General features: G+C 42.2%; 1 protein-coding gene across 1 annotated transcript in view; it reads right to left on the reverse strand.

Moving 5' to 3' along the window:
- LOC110539125 (growth hormone-releasing hormone receptor-like) overlaps positions 1 to 13,834 on the reverse strand; it is a 46,239-nt gene that overhangs the window by 7,953 nt on the left and 24,452 nt on the right. The window contains exons 9-11 of the mRNA XM_021626148.3: positions 10,530 to 10,599; positions 4,230 to 4,321; positions 1,339 to 1,468 (exon numbers count right to left, since the gene is read on the reverse strand). Of these exons, the coding sequence (XP_021481823.2) occupies positions 1,339 to 1,468; positions 4,230 to 4,321; positions 10,530 to 10,599 (292 nt within the window). The remainder of the gene's footprint in view (positions 1 to 1,338; positions 1,469 to 4,229; positions 4,322 to 10,529; positions 10,600 to 13,834) is intronic.

The raw sequence follows: 13,834 nt of genomic DNA on the forward strand, positions 1-13,834 counted from the left end.
TATCAAGCACTTGATCTTACAGAGGGAGAGGAGCATTCTAGAGGGCATGATTGGGCAGAGCAAGTGATAGCTTGAAAACATTTTTGGGGATGTTATCCAATTTTATTTGATCAGATTTTTTATAAGTTTTGTAAAAGGCCAAATGAAAAACTAATATGCTATGATTATCAGGCTTTACATAGCTTGAGAATTGTTCATGTAAGTAACTGCTCTTTTTCAATATTCTGATGCCTTTTTTTACAGGCTGTAAAAGTGGAATCCCAGGAATAATTTATGTAATTTATGTAAATTAGATTTATATAAATATTCATACGATGTACATGCCACAACACATTTTGAGGCAACATATCCACTTCATAAGACTGTGTCAGTGTTTTCTTTAGCCGGTAATGGCTGGCTTTTAATCTATTAAAAATAAAAGCAGATGAATTAAATTGGCACCGGTGTATTGTCCAGGAGAAGAGGGGAAAAAATCCATTGCGAAATAATGCATTTGAGCCTATTCATTGATTGAAATAGCAGTCGCTGTAGCGAGAGTGAAACGTGCTTCAATAAGACACATCAGTGCACAACAATTCTAAAAGCATTGGTGTGTAAAAATACTCTTTTTTTTTCAAATGGTAAATTGAAACTCGCATAGGCAACTAGACAGGCTTCACTCGCCGAGGGGGGCATAGCCGATGTTCTCCGCTGGTGCCAATAAGAGGCTACTTTTCGCTCAATTAAATTGCGAATTTTGCTTATTAAAAGACCGAGACTTTTCATTCTTATATTAACAGCAATAGCCATTTCGCTTTCCAAACTGTTTTTCTATTTGGTATTTGCCGAGCGCTCTGGCCAAATTGTCGACCCTTCAGACTGTAGGTTATGCGATCTAAAACAATCAGCAGCTTAAAAAAAATAAAAATAAGCCAATGATCCTCTGTGGCCAAATCATGCTTTCTGGTGTAGTAGCCTATTTTGAATGATTATATTTGTTTATGTATAGAAGAGTAAGCTATTTAGGGAACTTCTAGCTTCCCTATCTTTATTGATGCCCCACCTATTTATTCTAACGTCTTCAAATTGCTCATCAGAATTCGGTTAGAATGCCGCACGCTGTTATATTTTGTGTTAAGATGAATTTCCATAAAATAAATGTGACTTCTGGAATTTTGAGCACAGTGAGTGGATGCCCCTCAGGTTGCCCAACCAATATGGATCCGGTACATTTCTTAAATGCCCGGTAAATGTAAAGGCTTCCGGTCAAGTGTCCGGAGCCCACATTTTCCATCGGAAATCCTGGTGTGTGCGTGCGTGTGTGTGTGTGTGTGTGTGTGTGTGTGTGGATCAGAGTACCTGAAAGGACCCCATGCAGAGCTCGAACCAGAGGCGCACGCTAACATTGAAGTAGTCAGGTAGGAAGTTAAACACCATGTAGGGGGTCCCGAAGAGGGGGATGAGGAGCAGGGTTGACTTAGTCAGCCGTCTAGCAGAGAGGGAAGAGAAAATACGTTTGAGTAATAAGCTCTGGGGGTGTTCATGTTTATCAAATGTATTGGTCACATACACAAATTTAGCGGGTGTAGCGAAATGTTGGAGTAAATGTGATTGTGTACAATAATGCATTTCAAAGTAATTTACGAGTAGGAAAATACTGGTATCATATTATTCATGTCTTTTTTTTAAGTCTACTTCACTGACCTTTGAGAATATAATAGGGCTTTCAAGGCTCTAGTCAATTACTCTGCACTGCCCCCCAGTAAGGTACTCATCTACTAAGCCTCTTGAGTGGTGAAGTGGTGTAGGTTCCAGGTGGGTGAATCAGACCTTGCCCACATTGGAAGCATTCCATTACAAACACATGTTTCCTTCAGCCCTTGACTACTCCCCTTCCTGGATATCAAGAGACTGGATAGGTAAGTAATAGGTCGATTTTCCACCGTTGTTTTCACCTGTTAGTGCTCTCAGATCTGTGAGGGAAAGTTAAAGGTGGTGCAATGTGCGTTTTAGAAGTGAAATCCAGCTATGATTACAGAAGGTAGCAGACAGACATCCACATGAAATGAACTAGAGGAACTGAAGTGAGCTGAATGGAAATGTACTTACATGAACTGATCATTTGATTTCAGTTCATTTAAGTAAATTGACTCCAGTTCAAAGTTTGATGCAGTTTTGCCTGTATAGGAAGCCTCCTAGCTCATTAAAACTGCAACAGAGCTCTTCATAAGAGGCCTGTTTCTGAACTCTCTAAAAGCACCCAACAGTGTACATGAAAAGTGCTTTACAATTCGTACACGTTCTCTCTCTAATTGCTGAAATGTACTCCATTTAACCAGTGCCATGCAGCAGCCAAGCCACTGAGTAGACCGTTCCCTTCAGTAATCCTCTAAATCAAAGATTATTTGTCACGTGCTGAATACAACAGGTGTAGACCTTACAGTGAAATGCTTACTTACAAGCCCTTAACACATTTTTCTTAACTTGTTGGTTATCAATTTTTTACTTAAGTAAAAAAAAATATAAAATAAAAGTAACAAATAATTAAACAGCAGCAGTAAAATATCAATAGCGAGGCTATATACAGGGGGTACCAGTACAGAGTCAATGTGCGAGGGCACCGGTTAGTCAAGGTAATGTACATGTAGGTAGAGATAATGTGACCATGCATAGATGATAAACAGAGAGCAGCAGTAGCAGCGTAAAAGAGGGGTCTGGGTAACACTTTGGGATAGTAGCTGTTAAGCCTTTTGGACCTAGACTTGGCGCTCTGGTACCACTTGCCGTGCGGTAACAGAGAGCAGTCTATGACTAGGGTGGCTGGTGTCTTTTTAGGGCCTTCCTCTGACACCGCCTGGTATAGAGGTGCTGGATGGCGGGAAGCTTGGCCCCAGTGATGTACTGGGCCGTACACACTACCCTGTTTAGTGCCCTGTGGTCGGAGGCTGAGCAGTTGTCATACCAAGCAGTGATGCAACCAGTTAGGATGCTCTCGATGGTGCAGCTGTAGAACCTTTTGAGGATCTGAGGACCCATGCCAAATCTTTTCAGTCTCCTGAGGGGGAATAGGTTTTGTCGTGCCCTCTTCACGACTGTCTTGGTGTGCTTGGACCATGTTAGTTTGTTGGTGATGTGGACACCATGGAACTTGAAGTTCTCAACCTGCTCCACTACAGCCCCGTCGATGAGAATGGGGGCGTGCTCGGACCTCCTTTTCCTGTAGTCCACAATAATTTCCTTTGTCTTGATCACATTGAGGGAGAGGTTGTTGTCCTTGCACCACACGACCAGGTCTCTGACCTCCTCTCTATAGGCTGTCTCATCGTTGTTGGTGATCAGGCCTGCTACTGATGTGTCATCGGTAAACTTGATGATAGTGTTGGAGCCGTGCCTGGCCGTGCAGTCATGAGTGAACAGGGAGTACAGGAAGGGACTGAGCACGCACCCCTCGGGGGCCCCTGTGTTGAGGATCAGCGTGGTGGATGTGTCATTACCTACCCTTATCACCTGGGGTTGAGTGCATATGGATCGGTAGTCATTTAGGCAGGTTGCCTTTGTCCCTGTACCCAAGAACACTATGGTGGTCTGCTTGAAACATGTTGGTATTACAGACTCGGACAGGGAGAGGTTGAAAATGTCAGTGAAGACACTTGCTAGTTGGTCAGCGCATGCTCGCAGTACACGTCCTGGTAATCCGTCTGGCCTTGTGGCCTCGTGAATGTTGACCTGTTTAAATGTCTTACTCACATCGGCTATGGAGAGCGTGATCACACAGTCGTCCGGAACTGCTGATGCTCTCATGCATGCTTGCATACTTGCCTTGAAGCGAGCATATTATTAGCTCGTCTGGCAGGCTCGTGTCACTGGGCAGCTCGCAGCTGTGCTTCCCTTTGTAGGCTAAATGGACTGAACTTCAGTGACCCCAGAATGTGCCTGAGCAACAACCTTCATTACCTACTTCTGCATTGCATAAGGTACTCAGAATACTATGTCAGTCAGTCATTATGGTGACTCTGTCTCTCTCCTCAAAATGGAGACTAGGAAAGTTGACTTCACTCAGATCTCCCATTTATCTGTTGCAGACAGACGTCATAATAGATGGAAAAGTAGATATAATCTAGATTGTATCCTATAATTGTCTCCCCCTGTCTTTTCCGGGCAGTAACTTCCCATTGGAACTGCCCAATCAAATCATCTCCCCCATATCGATCCATTCTTGTATCATCCAATGGAAGAAAAGAAAACCTCACCTGTAGTGGTCGGAGTTGTTGAACTGGATCAGACGAGGGTTCAGTTTCTGTATCAGGATTTTGATGATGTTCAGAAAGAGGATGAAATTGACCTGTTGATTTAATACAAATTGTATCAATCATTTTATAAAGCCCTTTTTTTTATCCACAGTGTCTGAGTGCTTTACAGTAACACAACATGAGTACAACTATAGAAAAACATGGAGACAATCTTCCCAAGGGGATTCAATAAAGTAAACTAAACAATATTCCTCCTTTTCTGAGTTGCAACTTGCATTGCCATGGCAACAGGAACACCAATCTGTACTTGGTATGGATTCAGGACAATTTTCCCTGCCTAGAATTGACAGAGATCAATGGTGAAATATCAGAATAAATGACAAGTTCCCTGTCACATAAGTAAGGGATAAGGCTATGCATTCTATGGAAAATAATGAATGACATGGAAGGTGTTCCACGACGCGCTGAGTGGAACCACAGAACAATGAGACGGATATTTCACTGGATGTATGAACGTGAAGCATCTGCTTGGCGTTTCCACTCACTCCCAAATATGGTAGCGAGAGGAAGCCCATTGGCCGGCAGTGGGAGAAGATGGCGTGAGATGGATTTTGGCCGACATTCTGCACATTTTCTCATCAATGAAACATTTGATCTCAATACAGTTTTCTGTTCCCCAAACTAGAATCATATGAACAGAGTGGAAGACTTTACCCAAACTAGAATCATATGAACAGAGTGGAAGACTTTACCCAAACAAGAATCATATGAACAGAGTGGAAGACTTTACCCAAACTAGAATCATATGAACAGAGTGGAAGACTTTACCCAAACTAGAATCATATGAACAGAGTGGAAGACTTTACCCAAACTAGAATCATATGAACAGAGTGGAAGACTTTACCCAAACTAGAATCATATGAACAGAGTGGAAGACTTTACCCAAACTAGAATCATATGAACAGAGTGGAAGACTTTACCCAAACTAGAATCATATGAACAGAGTGGAAGACTTTACCCAAACTAGAATCATAGGAACAGAGTGGATGTCTTTACCCAAACTAGAATCATAGGAACAGTGTGGAAGACTTTACCCAAACTAGAATCATATGAACAGAGTGGAAGTCTTTACCCAAACTAGAATCATAGGAACAGAGTGGAAGTCTTTACCCAAACTAGAATCATAGGAACAGAGTGGAAGACTTTACCCAAACTAGAATCATATGAACAGAGTGGAAGTCTTTACCCAAACTAGAATCATAGGAACAGAGTGGAAGTCTTTACCCAAACTAGAATCATAGGAACAGAGTGGAAGACTTTACCCAAACTAGAATCATATGAACAGAGTGGACTAAGACTTTACCCTTTGGCCTCTGCCCACCTTCTTGCTTGTTCTGCCCACTATGACTCGTGTTCCCATTGGAAACGACAGGCTGTGGGCTATTGGTTTAGTTATAACAATCTTTGGTGGAACTAACCTTCCAAAGAGTTGCAGAGTTTTCAGAGAAAGCATAAAGACACAGGTTGATTATCCTTTTTGTACCATGGCTATAATTTAACACATTTGCAGCAAGAAATGTCTTCAACCGCCGCTGAAGTTGCCTTGGTAACCAAACAGACTTGCCAGTTTAGCTAACTTTACCATCAGTCCTAGCTTGCTATTATGAAAATCTAATTCAACAATGCCTGTACTGTTTTCAATTTGACTTTTGCTTTCAAAAGCAGCTCAAACATAGAACATGTAAGAATGAACTATATCATTGAATTCTACCATGCTGACATACTGTACCATAAGTTATTTAAGCAGTAAGACCCGAGGAGGTGTGGTATATGGCCAATATACCACGGCTAAGGGTTGTTCTTGGGCACAACGGCAATCAGCATTCAGGGCTCGAACCACCCAGTTTATAAAGGGAATACTGATTGGATGAGCAGCGTTCCAAGCCGTGCTGTATTGGCCGTCACACACACCTATGCCTGCTAACAGTTCCATCTGAAAATGATTACCAAATTATTACATAATATCATGTTCATGTAGCTGTCTGAATCATCTTGTGTATTTATATCAACTCACATTATCCCCCCTTGCTTCCAGTCTAGTATTTAGTTTGGTAAAGCAGAGGTTAATATGAACCTTGCTGTCTGCCTGTCTGGAAACATTTCACTGTTGAATTTTGATCTCTGTAGTCATTATCATGGGACATGTCCAAGAAAATGGCAATAGATAAAATGATCAAACAAACGGAAATGCAGCTTGTGTAGTGTCATTGGGGGGGCCCGAGTGGCGCAGCGGTCCAAGGCACTACAGACCCAGGTTTGATCCCGAGGCTGTATCACAACCGCAAGTAATCGGGAGTCCCATAGGGCAGCGCACAATTGGCCCAGCATCATCCGGTTTAGGACAGGGCTTAGCTGGGGTAGGCCATCATTGTAAATAAGAATGTTCTTAACTAACTTGCCTAGTTATATGAGGAAAAACAACTGGTTCAATGTTTGACGTGAATGAGTTAGCTGAAGTTTGCTAATTAGCTAGCAAGTGACAAGAACGTTATCCAGCCTGTGTAGCCACCATTTTGTTTAGAATGGATGGCCAGTTCTGTATCACAGTACAGAATACCTTCCAGTATTCAAGATATAGCACTGCCTCATGTGCCTTATTGTTTAAAGTGGAACTGACAGTGTTTTAGCAACATGAAATCTTATTCAAATTGGTTTATTTACACCCCCAGGAAGAATGACACTTTTTAAAAAACAATTTCTGGCAAACGAGCACTTAAATTGTAATTTTCATAAATCCATAGAATGTTTGAGAATGACGTATAGTAAGGCCTTTGTGAAAATTCTATAGCAATATAGAGTGGGAAAGCGGCCAAGTTTGGACAATTAATTAATTTCCTTCCAGTTCTCTGCTGCCAATGACTGGAACGAATTGCAAAAATCACTGAAGTTGGAGACTTATCTCCCTCACTAACTTTAAGCGTCAGCTGTCAGAGCAGCTAACCGATCGCTGCAGCTGTACACAGCCCATCTGTAATTAGCCCATCCAACCAACTACCTACCTCATCCCCATATTTGTTTTTCTGCTCTTTTGCACACCAGTATTTCTACTTGCACATCCTCATCTGCACATATATCACTCCAGTGTAAATTGCTAAATTGTAATTACTTTGCCACTATTGGCCTATTTATTGCCTTACCTCCTTACGTCATTTGCACACACTGTATACATATCTTCCTATTGTGTGATTGTACGTTTGTTTATCCCATGTGTAACTCTGTGTCGTTGTTTTTTGTCGCACTGCTTTGTGTTTATCTTGGCCTGGTCGCAGTTATAAATGAGAACTTGTTCTCAACTGGCCTACCTGGTTAAATAAAGGTGAAAAAAATAAAAAATACTGCAGTACTGTAAATGAAACCTAAAAAAACATATGTCTACACTGACCGGTGCACTATAGCCAATCAGAGCTACAGTAGGCTTATATGCAAATATAGGCCTACTGTATCGGTTGCTTATGCACATCAACAACAAAATCAACCAACGCTTGCCAGAGCGAGATTAGCTCAAATCTAACGAGGTAACATTAGATAAACCCTGTCAAACTTTTTCAGCTAGTTGGGCGTCAAAATTGCACTGATAAACGATGTGGAAGAGTAGCCTGCTCGCCCTTCTGCAGCTTGCCCCAACCCACGTTTTGACAACTGAATGGGAACTTACCTGCCTGCCCGTCCATTTTGTCAATGACAAATATATTTGATTGACAACTAAGAGACATGCTAACTGTGGATAACAGTCGTTCAAGTTTAGCATAGCTAGCTAATTAGCAAATGCATTTAGCTTGCTAAATAAATAGCTAGCTAGATAAATAGATACGCTAGCACAGGGGTGTCAAACTCAATCAGCTCACGGGCCATATAGATAAAACACAACAAATTCACCCTTTATAATGTCAACTTATGTACATAGAATGCTGTATATAGCATTGTAACATTAAAACAAAAGAGATATAATATGTGTCCAACATTTGCTGCTATTTCACTGTAAGTTCTACCTGTTGTATCTGGAGCATGTGACAAAAAAAATTTGATTTGATGCTTGCAGATGTGCATAATATGCTGCAACCCTAATCCGAAAGTATTTAACTCCAAATAACAAAAACGTAGCTATAGGTTGTTGTAACATTTTAAACATGTAATATTTTTTCAATGCACTGCATGTACAGTATCACTGGCAGTGATGCCAACTTAGCAATTTTGTTGCTAGATTTAGCAACTTTTCAGACTACGCTGGCAACTCGTTTTTCTTCAAACAGCACCTAGCAACAAATTTAGCTACTTTAAAAAAATGTATTTGTAACTTTTAGTAACTTTTGAAAAGTGACTCAAACGCTAAAATGCATTTTCCCTCTAAATGGCACAAAAGCGATTTTCTCTGTCACACAGTCAGTCACAACACATGTGCCTGGCTGAAAAAGTATGTTGTGAGTGATGTCAGCAGCAGGCGCTCAGCTCGTGCACAGGCAGCAGCAGGCCAGCAGCAATTTCAGCAAATTGCAAATCATTGTTGGCTGACTCAGCAGCAGTAGTATGGGTTCAATGAGCCAAACCCAATGATTATAGTTGATCACTAATGTTTGATCTTGAACAGAACTTACATCAATCAACATGTCTCAATCAAAATTGTACAGCCAGAAGTACAGAAAAGAGTGGGAGTCTGTACCTGAACAAATGTCAAATCCTATTTTTTGCAGAGATGGCCAGTCAATTTGAGTAACGTTATTATGTATTCTACATAATGATGCAGTTTTACGTTATCACGCAATGACATCACAACGTAATTTAACAACTTATAGCAACAAATCAACTTGCCTCTAGCAACTTACCCTGAAAATTAGTTGGCAACACTGAACTTGTGCGGGTGAATGCAACATTGCTATATGGTGCACTCAATGTACTGTAGTTGAATAGCTAGCCTAGGCTACTGCTCAAATGTTGCTGTCATAGGCCTATTCATGGTGTTTTGTTGCAGGTTTAGTTTTTTAGTTATTCATTCTCAAGCTTTAACAAAAGACCAAAGCCAGACTACAACATTTTAGTATCCTAGCTAGGACTGTGGCATGTGTCTGTACACTTTCCCTCCACTGTGTACTGTAAATGGGACACACGAAAGCAGCACAATTGAATTTGAATACACTGATGCAAGCACATCAGGCTGTAATTACTAGATGACTCAACTGTTGACTCATTTATACTGTCCTATTTGGCCCGCAGGCCTTGTGTGTCCTATTTGGCCCGCAGGCCTCGTGTGTCCTATTTGGCCCGCAGGCCTCGTGTGTCCTATTTGGCCCGCAGGCCTCGTGTGTCCTATTCGGCCCGCAGGCCTCGTGTGTCCTATTCGGCCCGCAGGCCTCGTGTGTCCTATTCGGCTCGCAGGCCTCGTGTGTCCTATTCGGCCCGCAGGCCTCGTGTGTCCTATTCGGCCCGCAGGCCTCGTTTGTCCTATTCGGCCCGTAGGCCTCGTTTGTCCTATTCGGCCCGCAGGCTTTGTGTGTCCTATTCGGCCCGCAGGCCTCGTGTGTCCTATTCGGCCCGCAGCAGGCCTCGTTTGTCCTATTCGGCCCGCAGGCCTCGTGTGTCCTATTCGGCCCGCAGGCCTCGTGTGTCCTATTCGGCCCGTAGGCCTTGCGTGTCCTATTCAGCCCGTAGGCCTTGCGTGTGCACTAGCCTATTAGCCACGTTATGACTGACTTGTGATCATTGCTCTTGCTAGTTTGATTGTATTGTCGTTCCCAGCCTTAGTTACAGTTGTCCGTTTCTGTTCAAAATATTGAGTCATTGAAACTGAACCAGTGCATCCTGAATGGAGGCAGCAAACAATATACCAGGCCAGCTGTGATTTACAACTTGATAGCAATATTTTTGGGACTACAAAGAAATGTATTGGTGAATTATATTAATTATGCATTGAACTGCATCCATCTATTCTGCCAACAATGTCTTACTGTACGTCATGGAATTTGTGAAATATAACCTATTTTTATAACCTCTTAAAGTTGGTTTTGAGGCAAAAACTGGGAATTATATATTTTTGACTGATATTATGATTGTTTGTTTGTTTAATATCTGCAAAGTACTTAATGCTTTAAGTTCCACTTTAAATAATGTGTACTCTAGAATGCCCTTCAAGCTAGTCAGAAACGAGTATTGAACAATGCCATGATATAAATGGCCTATAATTAGTAAGTATCTCCCTTTAAAATATGACACATTGTGTATGACTGCACCCCTGTAAGGTCTACTTACCCCGATAGAAACAACAATTGGCCCTTTTACGATCCACCAATAGGGGGAGTCCTCATTGATGTCCCAGCATCTATAGGAGGAGATGCGAACAATCGGTCAGACAGAACTCTCTGGTGGGAGTCTTTCTCTGTGAATATTATAGTTCCATGTAAACACTGACGGTACAACCCTACTGAGAATAGCGAGTAGCACATTTTCCAGAGGAAAGAAAATGGCTTCAATTGAGGACAGGATCCGATTAGGGTTATCAGGTATACAGTGCATTCAGAAAGTATTCAGGTCCCTTGACTTTTTCCACATTTTGTTACATTACAGCCTTATTCTAAAAGGTGTTAAATATATTTTTCACCCTCATAAATCTACACACAATACAATACCCCATAATGACCAAGCAAAAACAGATGTAGACATTTCTGCAAATGTATTAAAAATAAACTTCACATTTACATAAGTATTCAGACCCTTTACTCCGTACATTGTTGAAGCATGAGATTTGGCAGAGATTACAGCCTGGAGTCTATTTGGGTCTGACGCTAAAAGCTTGGCACACCTGTATCTGAAGACATTCTACCATTCCTCTCTGCAGATCCTCTCCAGCTCTGTCAGGTTAGATAGGGAGCGTTGCTGCACAGCTATTTACAGGTTTCTCCAGAGATCAGGTTCAAGTCTGGCCTCTGGCTGAGACACTCATGGACATTCAGAGACTTGTCCCGAAGCCAGTCCTGCATTGTCTTGGCTGTGTGCTTAGGGTTGTTGTCCTGTTGGAAGGTGAACCTTTGCCCCAAGTGGGCTGTCATGTGTCTTTTACTGTGGAGTGGCTCCTGTCTGGCAACTCTACCATAAAAGCCTGATTGGTGGAGTGCTGATGAGATGGTTGTACTTCTGCAAGGTTCTCCCATCTCCACAGAGGAACTCTGAAGCTCTGTCAGAGTGACGATCGGGTTCTTGGTCACGCCAAGGCCCTTCTCCCCCGATTACTCAGTTTACCCGGGCCGCCAGCTCTAGGAAGAGTCTTTGTGGTTCCAAACTTCTTCCATTTAAGAATGATGAAGGCCACTATGTTTTTGGGTACCCCTACCCAGATCTGGTAGCGGTACCAACACAATCCTGTCTCTGAGCTCTTAATTGGAGGTGGACTCCAATTAAGTTGTAAAAACATTGCAAGGATGATTAATGGAAACAGGATGCACCTGAGCTCAATTTAAATTATCATAGCAAAGGGTCTGAATACCTATAGTATGTAACCTCAGCAAAAAAAGAAACGTCCTCTCACTGTCAACTGCGTTTATTTTCAGCAAACTTAACATGTGTAAATATTTGTATAATCACCCTTGCCCTCTCCCTCCGATTCAACAGGTCCCAGGTCCCATTGCTCAACGGGATTGAGATCCGGGCTCCTCGCTGGCCATAGCAGAACACTGACATTCCTGTCTTGCAGGAAATCACTCGCTGAACGAGCAGTATTGCATTGTCATGCTGGAGGGTCATGTCAGGATGAGCCTGCAGGAAGGGTACCACATGAGGGAGGAGGATGTCTTCGCTGTAAAGCACAGCATTGAGATTGCCTGCCATGACAATAAGCTCAGTCCGATGATGCTGTGACACCCCGCCCCAGACCATGACGGACCCTCCACCTCCAAATCGATCCCACTCCAGATTACAGGCCTTGTAACGCATATTTCTTCAACGATAAACGCAAATCTGACTATCACCCCTGTTGAGACAAAACCGCAACTCGTCAGTGAAGAGCACTTTTTGCCAGTCCTGTCTCGTCCAGCGATGGTGGGTTTGTGTCCTTAGGTGACGTTTTTGCCAGTGATGTCTGGTGAGGACCTGTCTTACAACAGGCCTACAAGCCCTCAGTCCAGCCTCTCTCAACCTATTGCAGACAGTCTGAGCACTGATTCAGGGATTGTGCGTTCCTGGTGTAACTCAGGCAGTTGTTGCCATCTTCTACCTGTCCCGCAGGTGTGATGTTCGGATGTTCCAATCCTGTGTAGGTGTTTACACGTGGTCTGTCACTGCTAGGATGATCAGCTGTCCGCCCTGTTTCCATATAGCCCTGTCTTAGGCATCCCACAGTACGGACATTGCACTTTATTGCTTTGGCCGCATCTGCAGTCCTCATGTCTCCTTGCAGCATGTCTTAGGTATGTTCTTGCAGATGAGCAGGTATCTTGGTGTTTTTCAGTGTCAGTAGAAAGGCCTCTTTAGTGTCCTAAGTTTTCATAACTGTGACCTTAATTGCCTACCGTCTGTAAGCTGTTAGTGTCTTAACGACCGTTCCACAGGTGCATGTTCATACATTGTTTATGGTTCATTGGACAAGCATGGGAAACAGTGTTTAAACCCTTTACAACAAGCATGGGAAACAGTGTTTAAACCCTTTACAATAAGCATGGGAAACAGTGTATAAACCCATTACAACAAACATGGGAAACAGTGTTTAAACCCATTACAACAAGCATGGGAAACAGTGTTTAAACCCATTACAATAAGCATGGGAAACAGTGTTTAAACCCATTACAACAAGCATGGGAAACAGTGTTTAAACCCATTACAACAAGCATGGGAAACAGTGTTTAAACCCATTACAATAAGCATGGGAAACAGTGTTTAAACTCATTACAACAAGCATGGAAAACAGTGTTTAAACCCTTTACAACAAGCATGGGAAACAGTGTTTAAACCCTTTACAATAAGCACGGGAAACAGTGTATAAACCCATTACAACAAGCATGGGAAACAGTGTTTAAACCCATTACAATAAGCATGGGAAACAGTGTTTAAACCCATTACAATAAGCATGGGAAACAGTGTTTAAACCCATTACAACAAGCATGGGAAACAGTGTATAAACCCATTACAACAAGCATGGGAAACAGTGTTTAAACCCATTACAATAAGCATGGGAAACAGTGTATAAACCCTTTACAATAAGCATGGGAAACAGTATATAAACCCATTACAACAAGCATGGGAAACAGTGTTTAAACCCATTACAATAAGCATGGGAAACAGTGTATAAACCCATTACAACAAGCATGGGAAACAGTGTTTAAACCCATTACAATAAGCATGGGAAACAGTGTTTAAACCCATTACAACAAGCATGGGAAACAGTATATAAACCCATTACAACAAGCATGGGAAACAGTGTTTAAACCCATTACAATAAGCATGGGAAACAGTGTATAAACCCATTACAACAAGCATGGGAAACAGTGTTTAAACCCATTACAATAAGCATGGGAAACAGTGTTTAAACCCATTACAATAAGCATGGGAAACAGTGTTTAAACTCA

Source organism: Oncorhynchus mykiss, chromosome 1, assembly GCF_057628025.1.
Source record: "Oncorhynchus mykiss isolate SJ-2025 chromosome 1, ASM5762802v1, whole genome shotgun sequence".
Taxonomy (NCBI): Eukaryota; Metazoa; Chordata; class Actinopteri; order Salmoniformes; family Salmonidae; genus Oncorhynchus; species Oncorhynchus mykiss.